The sequence below is a fragment of the Typopeltis vanoorti genome, chromosome 11 (assembly GCF_054136105.1).
Source record: "Typopeltis vanoorti isolate ZY-2024b chromosome 11, IOZ_Tvanoo_1.0, whole genome shotgun sequence".
In the NCBI taxonomy this organism is placed as follows: Eukaryota; Metazoa; Arthropoda; class Arachnida; order Uropygi; family Thelyphonidae; genus Typopeltis; species Typopeltis vanoorti.
The window spans coordinates 127,441,315-127,458,795 of record NC_143559.1 but is presented as its reverse complement, the minus strand read 5'-3'; the positions used below and the strand labels follow the sequence as shown (position 1 = coordinate 127,458,795).

General features: G+C 34.3%; 1 protein-coding gene across 1 annotated transcript in view; it reads left to right on the top strand.

Moving 5' to 3' along the window:
* Positions 1-17,481, top strand: part of RfC4 (replication factor C subunit RfC4) — a 115,168-nt gene that overhangs the window by 69,977 nt on the left and 27,710 nt on the right. Inside the window, exons 9-10 of the mRNA XM_090400393.1 lie at positions 5,531-5,596; positions 13,330-13,524. Coding sequence (XP_090256519.1) covers positions 5,531-5,596; positions 13,330-13,524 — 261 coding nt within the window. The remainder of the gene's footprint in view (positions 1-5,530; positions 5,597-13,329; positions 13,525-17,481) is intronic.

Sequence of the window (17,481 nt, the reverse complement as noted above, 5' to 3'; positions counted from 1 at the left end):
GCACAAGAAAATCAAGTTCTGTAAATAGTCAAATTGATGAAACAAATACACTCTGAAGAAAATTATTGGAGAGAAAGAGAGGTTTTAAAAAGAATAATCAGTAACTTAATGGTAGCTATTAAACTAGGGCGAGCATTTAGAGGCAACACAAAATTTTTTTCCTATTCTTTGCTTACTTGAGAATTGGCTAAGAAAAATTGTGGAAGGGAAGCTTGGAGAAGAACAAGCTGGATTCAGGCCAAATAGAGGTTGTCAGGATCAGATTTTCACTTTAAGACAAATAGTTGAGAAAACTTAGGAATATAACAAGGTATCATGAAACATTATTACTGAAATCACTTATTTTTAATTTAATTTTTAATCATGCTGTTGACACTAGGCATAGAGTTTTTTGGAACCAAACAAAAATTCTTCACTCCAGCAGGTTCAAATTAGATTATCTTTTCCTTGAAACATGAAATCTAAGAAATCATCCAAACCTGAACTGATTAGACTATATGCCAATATCCAAGTTTTGGGAAGTGATTGCTATTAACTGTTCATGCATTTATTTATTTATTTATATTTTTTATATATTAATTTTTTTTTAATCTGCAGTTTACTACAGTTGTTCTTTTGAACTCTAATGATGTCATATACCTCAGCTGCGACTGAGACACAAACTAATATACATATGATTTATGACTCATTATTTTTATTCATCATTTGAATGTAGTTAATGGTCTATCCCCCTGATGATGTCTGCATAACGTTGAATGTAGGAGTTTTTGAATAAATTCTGTGGAAATTTTGTTACATGTGTAAGCTGCGAAATTACTTTAATAAAATCAAAAATGTAGCTCAAAAACTCAAAAGTATAAATCTGAAATTTAGAATTTTTCACCTTATGGATAAAGAATCTTTCAAACACAAAATGCACTGTTATTACTCAAACATATTTCAGACTTAAACTGTGAATTAGTAAACCACCCTAGAAAGTGGAGACCAAAGATTAAGCTAAAAGTCATCTAATTACATTTAATGAAAACCCAAAATACCTTGGAGTTACTCTGGATCCATTACTAAGCTTCAATAAACATATCAACAATGTTGCAGTCAGAGCAAAAAGAAGACTAAATATCATGAAAAGTATCTAAGGAGTGGGGATCTGATGCTACAACCTTAAAAGTCACATACACCTCTATTATCCGACCCATAATGGAATATGCTTTGCCCATCTGGATGTAGACATCACAAACCAGTTTAGACAAGTTTATAAAAATTCAGAAAAATGCAGCTAGAATTGTATGTGGATTATCCTGGACTATTTTTCCAGGATACAACTCCTGGAAAAATAGCAGAATTCGAATCCAACCTTGTTCCTTTAAAAATTAGGTGGCAAGAAAATCTTACTAAATTTGTATAAAAAAGAGCCAACCTTGCACATCATAGAACAAGTGAACTTTTTAAAAAGTGGCAACCAACAAACAGAATAAAGAAAAAATCAACAATGCATGAAATCACAGAAAATAAAATTCCCTTGGATTGTCCAAATAAAATAGCTAGCTACACGGCATTTCCTCCAAATCAAGACAAGAAAAATAGTTATTAATTTTGAAATAGGGAAACAATAACAAAAAAAAACAAAAAAAAAAACTAGAAAACCCTGAAATCTTGAGATCATTAGCACTTTCAAAAATAATGAAATATGGACCTGACTCAATAAAGATCTACACAGATAGCTCCAGAAATCCAAATGGTAATTCTGGGAGTAGTGTACTCATCTATGGCTCTCAAAATATAGAACTAGAAACAACCAACAGTATAGGATGCAACTCATACCATGCAGAATTAATAGCCATTAACACAGCACTGCAACATTTGGATAAACAAAACCCAAAGGAATTTATATTTTTCACAGATTCCTTAGCAGCCCTTTAAGCCTATTAAGAACTGCTAACATTAGCCATCAAGAAATACTTAGAGACATAGCAAAAAACATAAACTACATAAGGATTCCGAAATAATTTTCAAATGGATTCCATCCTATGTGGGATGAAAGGGAAATGAAACTGCAGATGAAGTAGCAAAAATGGCTGCAACACCAAGTGATACCAGATTTTGATCTTTTTAAAACTACTTAAAAAGAAAACATAAAAAGAATGATTTTCCAGGACATGACTCACCACTGGTATTCAGCAAAAAAACCAGGAGGCTACCATCAACTCTAAGTTTAATCGCTGTGGCAATACCATGATCTCTCACTTCAAGACCAATCAAGTTTAGAAATGGCATAAAAGTCTTCCCCATCTACAAAATCTGTAACATCGAGCAAGCATCACCAATGCATTTACTAAATTGTATGAATATTTCTAAATGTGAACTTTAAAACAACCCAGAAAAGATGCTGTATAAAATACATAAATTTGATCTCTATTATCTGGTGTAATAATACCATGGGATAATTAAAAAAAAACTGAATTAGAGATTTACTGTGCAATATTTCTTTACTATTCTCTTTGATTTTAAGAAAATTGTATCGGTTTATGCATCTGTACATCATTGTTCTGTCAAATTAGGAAACTCATTTCACACCAGCTGTATCAGTCACTTTTCTCCTCCCCTCAGGTCAACTGATACAAAATAATTAAAGAAGATTAATGTGTAATATTGCTTGCTAACAATTACAAAAAAAAAAGGGAGATAATTGATAAAGTTTACTGACTGTTGAAATATTTTTTTATTTTAATGGTCATATTTAGTTTGTTTATTTTTTTATCCATTTTTAGTTTATTATGAAGATTTCCAGGGTGCTTAAGGGTCAAGCTGTATAACTGAGAGGAGAACTCCACATAGCCTTTAATGGAATGCAGAGAACGACCAGGGCTTCTGACTTAATGTCCAATCTTCACCTTCTCGTGATGCACCCAACAGGGTGCATCACGAGAAGGTGAAGATTGGACACGAGAAGGTGGGTATTTACCTGGATACTGAACGAACGAGGGTGGGCTGGCAATTTGGGATTTAGCCGACCAAATTGTATTCCTATTGGTTAAACCAAAATACAAAATGATGGTAAACATGACAAAATTTCATGCCGGCTGGGGGCATCGCCCGGTTAAATACAGAAATTACAGAGACAAATTTAAGAAAGCTAAACAGTGTGTAAAATTAGCTAAACAAAAGTCATGGGAGGACTTCGGCAAGAACATAGAAAATAAATATTAAGAAGGTGGCAAAATATTCTGGAGGTTGTTGAAGATGCTTAGGAATGAGGAAAGAGTGCTGTAAAGGTGACATGAAAACGGGAGAAAAAGATATCCTTGAAGTAATGGAGTAATTACTTTGAGAAATTGCTAAATGAAACAAGCAGTGATAACAGCACAGTGATAAAAAACATTGACCAGGCATGCAGTCAGGAATACATATTCATACTTGAAGTAGAAAAAGCCATCAAAGGCTTGAAATGTGGAAAGGCAGCAGGAGTAGATGATATTCAACCAGAAATGCTGAAGTATGGTGGTATAAAAGTCTTACAGTGGCTGCACTGCATAGTTCAGAAAGCGTGGACAGAGGGACAAATTCCCGATGATTGGAGTAGAGCTCTTATAGTACCCATATATAAAAAGGGAAATAAAACTAAATGTGAGAATTACAGAGGTATATCCCTACTGAGTGTTCCTGGTAAGATATATGCAAGTATACGTGAGAAACGGTTGAGAAGAATTGTTGAAGAAAGGCTTGGTGAAGAACGAGCTAGATTCAGGTCAAATAGAGTCAAATGGATTCAGGTCATGGGAATATAACAAAGATCTGTATTTAAGTTTTGTCGATTTGGAAAAGGCATATGACAAGGTGCCAAGAGAGAAGCTATTCGATATGCTACACTTATATGGTGTCAATGGGGCATTATATCAAGCAATACTTAGTCTTTATTTGAGTTGTAAGTCAGCAGTTAGAATTGAAGGAAGTACATGAAGATGGTTTAATGTTAAATCTAGTGTGAGACAAGGATGTACATTATCCCCTCTGCTATTGATTATCTATATGTATCACATTATGAAGGAAAGTGGTATTAAACATGATATCAAAATTGGAGATGTTAATGTCAGCTCCTTGCTTTATGCGGACGATGTTATACTTCTAAATAAATCTGCTACAAGTCTGCAAGATTCTCTGACTAAATTGAATAACTGTTGTAATAGATATGGTATGAAGGTCAGCAATAATCATTGAAAATGTCAACTGTGTTGTGAATGGAGAGCCTGTGGAACAAGTAAAATGTTTCAGCTACTTAGGCACGATTTTTAGTGAAGATGGTAAATTAAATATGGAAATAGACAACAGAATCAACAAAGCTGGTATGGTAGGAAGTCAATTGAATTATTTCATATGGAATAAGAGAGAAATTAGTCAGAACACTAAATTAGCTGTATACAAGACAGTGTTCAAACCAATTTTAACTTATGGATCTGAGAGCTGGGTCAGAAGTAAAACACTTGACCAAAGACTAGAGACCGCAGATATGAGAGTCCTGAGAAAGATTAGAGGTGTGAACAGATGACATCAATGGCAATATCATATTAAAAACGAGAATATTAGGAAAGAACTTGACTTTGTCAGCATCCAGGAATGTGTTAGCAGAGCTAATCACAGGTGGTATGGTCACTTAAACAGAATGGGCTAAGAAAGATTAGCAAAACAGGTGTTCTCTGCCAAGTTGGCAGGAAAATGACCCAGAGGAAGACCAAGATATAGGTGGATTGATACGGTACAAAGTGCCTTAGACGATAGAAATATAAGATCTGGTAATGTTAGAGTCTTGACAAGTAACAGACTAATTTGAAGGAAAATTGTAGATAGGAAGTTAGTAATGATGTAAATTTTTAATGTAGTACTATCATATCCTGTACACCCCTTGAGGGTACATGGCAGGAATTTGACGATGATGAAGATTTCCAATAATTCTGGATTTTTTTAAAAATTTATACTTTTCCATGTGTTCATTTTGCGTGCTTTATCTATGGTTTTGTATGATTCCCTGCAATTCCATATGCTATATTTCTCATGATTCATTTTGTTGAATTTCCTGATATTTCCTTTGTTTTGTCTTTCATGATTCTTTTGTTAGGATTTCTTCTAAGCTTCTTTGTCTGTTCTTGCAATTTCCATTTTTGTTTTGTTTTTCTTGCATTTTTTTTTAAAAGCAATTTCCTTTGTTTTTCTTTCCTGCCATTTCTTTGGTAATGAAATCAGGGAGGTAAGTATTTTTTCCTCTTGAATTCACTATAGCAAATCTTGTGCTATGACAAACTGTGGCCTCTTAGCTGTAGTAAGCATCTACTCTATATTTGCAACGTGCGTTGTGATGTTCTGAATGGCTTCCTTTTGATATTATCATATGCATTTTGAAGACACAAATTTAGAGTTATGTTACTGTGATTTCTCAACTGTTTGCTTTATAGAAAAATCCTTTCCTAACATCTCTGTTTACCAAGTGTATTTAATGATTATTCTCAGTGCACTAAGTATACTTTTTTTTTTTTTGTAGGCTCTCAATAATCTTCAGTCAACATATGCTGGTTTTGGCCATGTTAATAGTGAAAATGTGTTTAAAGTAAGTATTTAAAATGTATTAAATACATATGAGTTATGTAGGACATTTAATTTATCATATATGCATTATTGTTTTTCAAGTCAAGATGTATTTTTTGCTTGGCATTTGTAATGAAGATTTTTCAGTCCATAGTTTTATATCTCTTTGGTGATCATATGCATCACTTTTTTTCTTGCAAAATATGCCTGTGAATAAAATCTGAAGTGTATTTCATATACTTTAGCTAATTTACAACTTTAAATTTGAATTGAGAGAGAGGACCAGTTTGTTATCTATCAAACCATCTAATCATTTTTATACTTATATCAATGTTATCTGTTAGCATTTAATTTAAATCACCTGTTAGGCCACAAAGTTACTTTATTATGGAACAAAGGAACATTTCATCACTTTTGTGTGTGTGGGAGGAAGATATTTCATTCCACCTTTATATACTAGAACAAATAAATATGCTTATAGTAATATAAGCATGATAATAAATTTTTGCATTAGCTGACCTAAATATTTTGCAGTGGAAGTTTGTATTTGGAATGGGGGGTGGGAGTGAGAAAGACAGCTTCTTGCAACACAAGTCTGGAATAGTGTGTATAGCTTCAGTGCTACATTCATTACTTACAGAGGATAGGAGACTCAATCTATTAAAATATGTCCCACTCCTTGATAACTACAGTAGTTCCTCCTCCTTATCTGCTGGGGGGATACATACCAATCTCCCCTGCAGATGCCTGAAAATGCAGACAGTACTGAATCCTATATATACTATGTTTTTTCCTATATATACATGCCTATTATACAGTTTAATTTATAAATTAGGCACAGCAACTGATTAACAACAATAACTACTAATAAAATAGAACACTTATAACAATATACTGTAATTAAAGGTTATCTGAATGTGATTGGGATCTTAGCAACCTCAGCATACTTTTTTTTTTCTTTTCTTATGAAGTCGAGAACTTTCACCTTTTCACTTAAAAGGAAGCACTTTACGGCTTCTCTTTAGCATATCGAATTGCTAGCATCACTACTCTTGTGCTTGGATTGGAGTAGTTTTAATGTCATAGTGCCCCTCTATAAAAAATGAAATAAAACAGGAATTTTAGGTAAAAATTCATGCAAGCGAAGAGTACGAAAAATTGTGGAAGAGAAACTTGGAGAAGATTAAGCTGGGTTCACGCCAAATAGAAGTTTTCAAGATCACATTTTCATTTTTTGATAGATACTTCTTGAATATCCTTTATTTAAGTTTTGTAGATCTGGAGAAGGTATTTGAATTTCCTATGAAAAAAACAAACTGTTTAGAAAGCTGCAATTGAAGAAGAATTGCAGAGAATATAGGAAGGTGATTTGATGTTCGGGGCATGGTGGCAACTGAAAAGTTGTCACCATGCCCTGAACTTAGGCTTTCACTTTGCAGTTAGGACACCACAGCGACATGATGCCACTGCTCGCATTGAGTTCTACCACTTGGTCTCACTGTTGTTAGTTCGCTTACAAATACATTTTGCTTTGCATCTCTGTGACACACTGTGATTAAGTGAAGATTATTAAACTGTTTACGTTATAGCTTTTATTTTACGTTTTTATTGTGATTAAAATTTAAAATAACATAATAATGGCAGAAAGAAAAATTTCAAGACTATTACTTTAAATACAAAGATCAAAATTATTAAACTTAGTGAGGACGGTGTTTTAAACAGTGAGATAGGCCGTAGGCTAGATTTTGTGTGCACTACTGTCGTTACTGTGATTAAAAAGAAAATTCTGGGCAAAGTGAAAAATGAACACTTCTGATTAGAACACTAATCACCAGTGAACACTTCTCATTAGAAAAAGGGATAGCTAAATTCAGGTATGGAGAGACTTAAGTGCAGTACATGCATTTTGATAAGTAAAAAAAAAATGCATTGCTTCAAGTTATGACAGTGGCCTGGAACCTAACCAGTCTTAAGTGCCAGGTATGCTTGTACACTATTTCCACTCTTATTCATCATTTATGTAGATCACATTATGAAATACAGTGGCATTAAATGTGATATCAGTATTAGAAATATCCAGAGATCTTTGATTTCTGCAGATGAAGTTGTGTTCTATATATATTTTTTCTTTGTTTCTTTATCTTAAAGAAATTTAATACAGATCTCCAGGATTATTTAACTAAATTGAATAAAAGCTGTAACAAATTTAGCTTGAAAATTAGCAATAAAAAGACCAGAACTATCAAAATAGGCAGGAACATATTAAAGTTTAACTGCATTCTCAATGGAGAAACTATAGAACAAGTAAAATTTAGGCACAATTTATAGTGAAGATGACGAATTGAATATGGGAATAGACAATTGAATAAGCAGAGTTGTTATGTTGAGGAGCCAGTTCAATAAATTTATATGGAATAAGACAGAAATTAACAATTTAACATCAGCCCAATGGCCAAGACAACCCAATTTAGTCCGCTGTAGGGGCGGGGGGGGGACTTTTTAGGACTCTAGGACCAACTTGAGTTTCCTTTCTTCAGCTTCATTTGCTTAGTGTGAGTGCCTGCATGCATATATCATTGTTTTGTGATCCCTGAAGATGGCAATGTAACATTGCCGAAATATAGGTAGTTATTAATTAAAGTTTTTATAATTAATAATTTAGTTTACGTTGTCATTTCCTAAAAAATTAGAAGTATGTCTAACCAACATATTAGCTTATCTACAAGAACACCGAATTAACAGTAAACAACACACACACAGTGTTAAAATTTTAACTTGCTGATCTGAGAGTTAGGGTAGAAAAAAAGCTGTTAATCAAAGATAGAAGAACGTACGTGAAAATTCTGAGAAAAATTAGGTGAGTGAATAGATGGCATTAAAAGCAGTATCATATTAAAAATGAAATTATGAGGAAGGAACATCATTTTGTGAGCGGAGCTAATCTGATGTGGTGTGGTCACCTCGTTGTGTTATTCATCATCCATATAGATGATGAATAACAGTGGAGATAGTGTGCACCCTTGTCTTATACCTGACTTTACATCAAACCATCTTCCTGTATTTCCTTCATTTCTAACTACTGACAACTAACTTAAATATAGACTATGCATTTGATCTGTATAATGTTCCATTCACCTCATATAATTGTAGTGTTTTGAAAAGTTTTCTCTGGACACCTTGTCATCTGCCTTTTCCAGATCTACAAAACATAAGTACAGATCCTTTCATATTCCCACAATTTCTCAGCTATTTGTCTTAAAGCGAAAATCTGATCTTGACAACCTCTATTTGGCCTGAACCCAGCTTGTTCTTCTCCAAGTTTCTCTTCCACAATCTTTCTCAACCTCTTTTCAAGTATGCTTGCATAAATCTTACCACGAACACTTAGTAGAGAATTCTCACATTCAGCTTCATTCCCCTTTTTACAGATTGGAATTATGAATTCTCTACTCCAATTCTGGAATTTGCCCTTCTGATGTGCCCTCCTGAATTATGCTGTGTAGCCACTGTATAATTTTATACCTCCATATTTGAGTATTTCTGATTGAATATCATCTACTACAGCTGCCTTTCAGACTTTTCACATTCATATTTCAAGCTTTTGATAGATTTTACCTCAAGCATTGATGTTTACTGCTGTTTGCATTTCTCTTGAATTTGAATTTAAGAACTGAATTTATCCGTGTATTTTTTGCCAATTTTTATATGGAAGATTTTGAAAAACGAGCCATAGTCTCAGCCCCTCTCAAACCTTCTATCTGGCTAAGATTATGTTGATGATGTGTTCTCTATTTGGCCTCATGGTCCAGACACATTAGACTCCATCCTTAGTCACCTCAACAGCCTACATCCAAGAATCCAGTTTATGATGGAAAGGGAAAAGAACAATTGTTTACCCTTCCTTAGACACCTTAGTTACACGCCTTCCTAACAGTACACTTTCCTTCACTGTATATAGAAAACCCACGCACACAAGCAGATACATTCACAAACTCTCCCACCTGCTCAACAACATGGCATTATTAAAACTCTTACCAAGAGAGCCCACAATCTTTGTTCCAGTGGAACCGCCCTTACAACTGAATTTGACCACATGCACAACACTTTCCTCTCCAATGGCTACAGCGATCACAGTATCAAAAGAAAATCAGTTCCTCCCCCATTCCCCGGTCTTCTCATCAGAAAGAGTTTAGAAATGCCATCACCATACCCTACATCCATGTCACATCTGAAAAAACAGCCAAGATTTTAAACAAGTACAACTGACAAACAGCATTTAAGCCCTACTGCAAACTTGATACCCTTATCCGTTCTACAAAAGATCAGTTCCCTCCTCTCTCAGTGCCTGGAGTTTATAAAGTACCCTATTCCTGTAAGCTGGCGTACTTTGGAAAGACAGGCAGATCAGCAACCATCCACCTGGAGGAACGTAAGTCATACATCTGCAACCTCGACTATGGTCAGTCAGGCATTGCTGACCATGTCTTGGATACAACCCATAGGATCTCATGAAAAAAACCACCATGCTCAACCACAGCAAATTCAAAAAAGAGAGACTATTCTTGGAAGCAGCAGCAGCTCTTAGAAATCAACCAAATCGTAATAAATACGGTTGCATTAAGCTTCCTAAGATTTGGGGAACACTTATCACCAGAGGTCCCACCCTACATTCCAGGTCACCTACAACTGCTCGTAGAGGGCACTCCACCTAGTTAGGACTTTAGTGTCACCCACATGGTTGGGCTTAGTGTTGTTTGTTATTTGTGTTTATGTTACATTAGTTTTTTTTGTAATCCTTGAAGATATCTCAGTGACTGAGACAAAATATAGGAAGTATGAAATTCTGTTTTAATCCTTTCTGAGTGTTGTAAAAAATCCATTAAGTCTCCAACTGAATTTACTATAACCTAACAATATTTCTCTAATTTCATCTTTGTGTGTGATCTCTCTCTCTCTATGTGAATTTTACATGAAGCAAATGTTAATAGTAGAAGGATACCCCCTAGCCTTGTGGCAGAGTTTTTGTTTGCATAATAACAGACTGCCAAATGGGAAAAAAAAGCCCATTAGAGGTTCAATTCTAGTTGATGGATAGAGGAACATTTTCTAGGCTTTTTTTTTTTCCACCAGTTACTTGATGAATTACTTTATCTTTGTTGCAGCAGTTAGAGATTTTTCTCCCAGAAACTTGCATCTTGGAAATAATTGAAAATAAGAAGTGTTAAAGAATTTATTTTAAATGCTATTAACGAGAGTCTGTCTGTTAATCCTCTTCCTCTTTTCTCTATATCCAACCTATTAATAGTCAGTTGTGGAGAGTAAGTTAATCATATTTATATATAACTTAATTTTGTTTATTAGTTAGAATGATTTAGATTCCTATCCATGATGATGCACTCACTACAAAATCGACATGTTGTGAATTCCAAAATTTGAAGTTCAAACTATAAATGAAACAATGAAAAAACAAATTTATAATTTTAAAATTATTTTTATTTTTCGACATAATCTCCCTTAAGGCTAATACATTTATTCCAGCGATGCCACAGCACCATTATCCCATCCTTGCAGTGGTTCTCAGTAAGATCTGCAAAATACCCCTCTACAATCATTTCTTGATTCGAAGAAAAACACTGACCAGCAAGGAAGAGTTTTAGTTTTGGGAAGAAATAGAAGTCAGAGGGAGCCAAATCTGGGGAATAGGATGGATGTTCTAACAATTCATAGTGCAGATCCCTTAATTTTCCCATTGCCAAAACACCTTTATGGACAGGTACATTGTCCTGATGAAAGATGATTTTTTTTTCTGCAAACCAGGTCTTTTCTCATGAATTTTTTTGTCTAGTCTGGTTAAAAGATTTGAATAATATTCCCTGGTTATTGTTTTACCCTTTCCAAGATAATTAATAAACAAAATGCCTTTAGCATCCCAAAACACTGATGCTATGACCTTTTCTGCTGATGGAACCAACTTCTGTCCTGTTTTGACTGCTGTTTGGATTCTGGTATGTAATGGCAAATCCAAGTCTCATGCATAGTAAAAAATTGATGCATAAAATCAGCTTTATTCTTGTTAAAACCTCCAAGCACTGTTCAGAGATTTTCATGCGAGTGCGTTTTTGATCTGCTGTGAGAAGCGCAGCACCCATCTTGCACAAAGCTTTTTCATTTGCAATTCTTCATGCAAAATATATCCTACACGTCCTTTTGAAATGCCTGTAGTCTCAGCAATTTCATGCACTTTGACTCGCCGCCATCCAATACCATATCGTGCACTTGAACAATGATTTCTGATGTTGCATTTTTTGGACATCCTTCACGTGGATCATCTTCAAGGCTGGTATGGCTACGTTTAAACTTGGCAGCCCATTTCTTAATTGTAGAAAATGAAGGAGAAGAGTGCCCATAAACTTTTATGAGATTCAAATGAATTTCTTTTGGCATTAAACCTTCTTTTACAATTTTATAACCTTACGATACTAAATTTTTCCATTTCAAGGGACACAGACAACACTTTTGCTTCAGATAGCTGTATAAAACAAACTACTTGATAGAATGACTTGCAGTTACATATGGATGCTTATTACAGATGCACCAACTTAGGAAAAAAACTTACTGATAATGTTGCCTTCTATGGTTGAGGCCAAGAACTTTTCAGACCACCCTCGTACATGTTAATTACATAATAAAATGTTGGAAGTTTTTTCACTTGGATATACTATAAATTAAAGATGCTAAGAAATTATATTCTTGGTTTCGTCCTTTATCCAAGTGTAAGCAAACAAAATTTGCACCTGAAGTAACTGCCTGGTCCTGAAGTTACTTTAGGCACAAAATTTGTTTGCTTACTTGGATAAAGGATGAAACCAAGAATATAATTTCTTGGCATCTTTAATTTATAGTATAACCAAGTGGAAAAACTTCCAACATCTATTTCTAATCCAGAGTATTTTAATTTAATAAAGCATGACACCTTTTGGCTACTCATGGAAATATGACCTGAATTACTTCAACCTTGGTATCACTTCTGGGTCTGGCTCCCATTGATGACACCTCAATAAAGGTCAAAATCAATCTGGGTAGTGACCCTCCCATAATGCATAGCATTATACATGTCCATAAGGATATGTGCTTTGTATTATGGAATACTAAGGCAAGTGATGTAAAGTCTTTAGCCTCTATATAGAAGTTGCTCATTGCTGAAGTTACTTCAGGCTCAAACTTTGTTTACATATACTTGGATAAAGGATGAAACTAAGAATATAATTTCTTGGCATCTTTAATTTACATAATAAAATAAGGAATTTAATATAAATCACTAATGTTTCATGATAAGTATCTCATCACATCAGATCAGAGTGAAATGTATAATGAGCTACTTGATGTTACATGAAGCAAGAAAGAAATGAGTAAAAAAAGGTTTCAAAGTGCTTCTCTTCTGCCATCTCCAGCCAGTCATGTGGGTACTGTTAGGATTGTAGGAACATCAGACTGTCATGAACAACTGTATGCAAACATAGCTGAAAGGCACCAGAGAGTAAAGCTAGTTTAAAGATAATGTGTGTGGCATAGAGCAGTATTAACAATAACATTATTAGGTTAATATGATATTGATATACTATAAGCTGAACAGAAACTTCTGTATAGAATTATCGTGAAAAAAAAATTATTAGACTTATTTAAGCTTTTTTTTTTTTTTTTAAATTCATCTTAAAACATTTTGATAAAAATGTTAAAAATTATTTGTTTTATTAGGTCTGTGACGAACCTCATCCATTACTTGTTAAGGATATGCTGCAAAATTGTGTTCTTGGGAAGCTTGATGATGCTTATAAAATAATGGCACATCTATGGAAATTAGGCTATGCACCTGAGGATATTATCAGCAATGTGTTTAGAGTATGCAAGAATCATAATATGCCCGAATATCTGAAGTTGGAGTTTATCAAAGTGAGTGCAAAGATTATATGGTTTGGATGAAAATAAATCTAAAATCCATTGTAGAACAATTATCTGAAAGCTTTTGTGATTATTTTCTCTGAAATTAGATATATCTACAGTATAGTACTAATTTATTTGCATCTGCTAGTTTTTAGGCTCTTTGGCCTGCTCTTTCAGGATTAGATTTATATCATATTTACAAGCTGACAAATATATAGAACATTAAATACGTCATTCAAAAAGTTAAAAAAAACTTAGACTAGTTTCAAGCAAAACTAACCATCAGAATTTGCCAACAAAGTCAGATGTGAGCATCATTGATCCGGTTTTCATATTGTCTTTCATTTCTTATCTCTACTAAGCACTTGCAAAATTGTTATGTAAGGGTGAACATATTAGGTTTAGCTTTCCATATTAGGATGAATAATAGCATTATTAGGCAGCAGTAAACCAAAATGGCTTGCATCTCATATAATAGTTGCATTGGAAAGCCCAAAGAAGCATTGGAAATGATTCTGACTCACACACACACACACACACACACACACACACACACACACACACACACACACACACACACACACACACACACACACTTTGAAAACTGAAACTAATGGTTCACAAGGAACCATATGCAGTCTACTCTGATAAAGTTTAATTTAGCTTAGATGGGATATGAAAGGCAATACAATCATTGGCCAGAGTAACAACACATGCTCTGGTTTGTGATTTTTGTGCTCAAACTCAAAAAAACTCCAAACTGACAAACAACTCCCCACCACCACAACCACTAATTAGCCTTTTATTTCCAAGGAGAGTAGGCAGAACTCTTTTACTCCTAATAGGTGGGCAACTGATATTTACCCTTAGTTGTCAATTATCATTTCAGGACTGCTGAAGGAAGTGCACAGGCAGACAAATTGTTAATATCTAGCCTAACTGTGGTTTTACTGGAAGTGCTTTCTAAGAAGTCCAAAGAGGCTGTAACATCAGTTGATATAATTAAATTAATATTCTATTGCAGATATATTTTTGTGCTTAGTGGTGCAAAAGGTTGCAATCTGAAAGTTTCTCATTATTATAAAAGGAATCCTTAATATGTATGTCCTTTTTCTCACCAGTTTCATCTCTGAAAATCCAACAATTTATGAAACTGGAAATATTTGTGAATTTGCTTACTCACACCCTGGAGATTTAACCCTTCTATGTTTACCATGCACTTTAAGAATACTTGCAACATAATTAATACTGGAAGGGACACTTAAACAAGAGAGAAATAAACAGTTTATTGATCTTATTAAAAACAAAATATTTCAGATAAAAAATAACCATCCATTATCAATGATAAGAAACTTGATTTCTATGATCATTAAGCTATTTATTTATTTATCTATTCAAGTGTTTACACAGTATTCTCATATTCAAGTTGAATCATTTTCATCAAACAATTTCCTTTTGTTTGAATTGCTGTTAACTGATCCTATACAGTGCATAACTTTACCCAAAGTTTCCAGCCAGTTACTACACTGCACAGTGCCAGACTTAAACTACTTAAGCTTAAAATTTATACTATTTGCTTTAGTTTGCAATTTTTTGCACTGCTGCTTAAAAATATGTCAGCATTTTTTCCCTCAGTACTTTACTGTCCTTTTCTTTGGAACAATCTCCCCCTTCCCCCATCACTTTTTGTCTTAATCAGTCATTATGCACATAATGGTTCCATCTACTTGAAGCAGGGAAGGCTATCAAAAGCCTAAAATGTGGAAAAATATCTTACCAGAAAATATGGAGATATATAACAGTTTTGCAGTGTCTACAGTGTATAATCCAGAGGATCAAATTCCAGATGATTGGAGTAGAGCTCTCATAATTATCATTTATAAAAAGGGAAATAAGCCTGAATGTGAGAATTAGAGTAATTTCTCTATCAAGTGTTCCAAGTAAGCTTTATGCTAGAAAAGGCAAGAAAATATGTGTAAGACAAGGATGCACACTATCTCCACTCTTATTCATCATCTATGTGGATTGCATTATGAAAAAAAAAAAAAAAAAATGGCATTAAACTTGATATTAGAATTGGAGATATCAGACTTAGCTATTTGCTCTATGCATATAGCTACATCTGATATGCAAATTCAGCAAGTCTCCAGGATTCTGTAACAAATTTGGCTGAAAATCAGCAATAAAATTACAAATCCAGGACTTGGACTTTGCAATACAAATCCTTTGTCTTGGACTTTTAACTTTAAAAAGCATTTGATAATTATCATTGATGTGTTAGGGTACAAGCTGCAGAAGATGGATTCACGATTGGCTCTCTGAATGACATCACTGAGTTGTATATAACAGGACTGTGTCTCAGAATAGAAAGGTAACCGCTCTGTGCTGCAGGATTCTGTTTTCAAGTTCCTATGCCGTTTAACATATTTGTTAATGATATTTCACGTGAATTGACTGAGGATTTTCATCGGTTTGCTGATGATGCAAAGCTAGGGAGAATTGAAAATGCATTGCTGATGTTAATTCCCTTCAGGAAAATTTGAATAGACTTTTAGCTTGGACAAATGAGTGGGATTGTAGTAAGTTCAGGGTATTGCACTTTAGTGTGCAGAGATATATAAGTTAGTTTTTGGAGGTACTTGTGTAATAATAATGAATATACTTTTAACACATGGACACAAGAAATCATAACATTTTACTTCTAAATATTTTGGCATGAAACTAACAGATCATCAATGTAAGAATGGTTGTACATATGCTAACAATGGATTATTTCAAATGATATTAGTTGCATGTACACATGGTGTGACTACATTGAGATATGAGTATAATACTTAAAAAAGCTAGTAGTGACTAAGGAGAATGAGACGATCCTGTATTTTTGATTTGAGTTCCTGCAGTGTATTAAAGCTTCAGCACTTTCCTTAAATATGATTCTAATTTTTATTTTTCTCTCGGGGGGACCCTGTAACCCCTAGAGAGTGCGTCTCCCCTGGGTGGCGGATAGGGGAGCCCACCACGTGTGTGTGTGTGTGTGTGTGTGTGTGCGCGCGCGCATGCGTGTGTGTATATATGATGGGATGGTCCGAATATACTGAATAAGGACTCGTGGACCAACAGGGCAATAAGGAGCAATCATCTTGATTGTAAGGGAAGCAGTACTCCCATGGACCCCCTAGCTGGATCTATCCTCTCCTTCTACCACTTTGAGGAAGATCCACTTACTTTAATCTTTCCTATAAGGCCTTATCAGCCAACTCTTATTTTATGACCCCTATGCTATTAGAGTACTTGAGGGCCATGGGATCTTTTCATTTCTGGCCTTACAACTATGCCCTCTCTATAAATCTTACTATAATTCCTCTATAATCTACTCTTTCCCCCTTCAATATACCCTATTCCTCTTATGGGTTTAAATTCAGAAGAAGGCTAGTTCAGAAGCCTTAAGGTAGCAGCCCTACCACTGAACTATTCCATCATCAGGCTAGTCCCCTGACATGGAGAACATAATTCTACTAGTAAGCTGACAGAAAAAGATAATCGGATTGAATCTATAGGAAACGACCCTGGAATGGAAAAGGTAAAACAAAAATGGAAACGACAAAATATAATACACATAGCAAACTGGAATGCAAGAGGAATAGCATATAAAGAAATAGAATTAGACCAATTATTAAATGAAAGAAATTTTAAAATAGCAGTAATCACTGAAACAAAAAAAAGAAATTAAAAGGAACCATAAGAACTGAAAATTTTAATGTGATATACAGTGGAGTTGACAGAGACCAAAGAGCACAAGCAGGAGTCATGATTTGGATTCATAACTCCCTTTCAAAACAGTTAAAACATTATAAATTATGGAATGAAAGAATAATAGAAGCTAGAATAAAAATAGATAGAGGCTATTTAACAATAATTGGTTTATATGCCCCAGAAGAGGGAAGAGAACAAGATAATATTGATTTT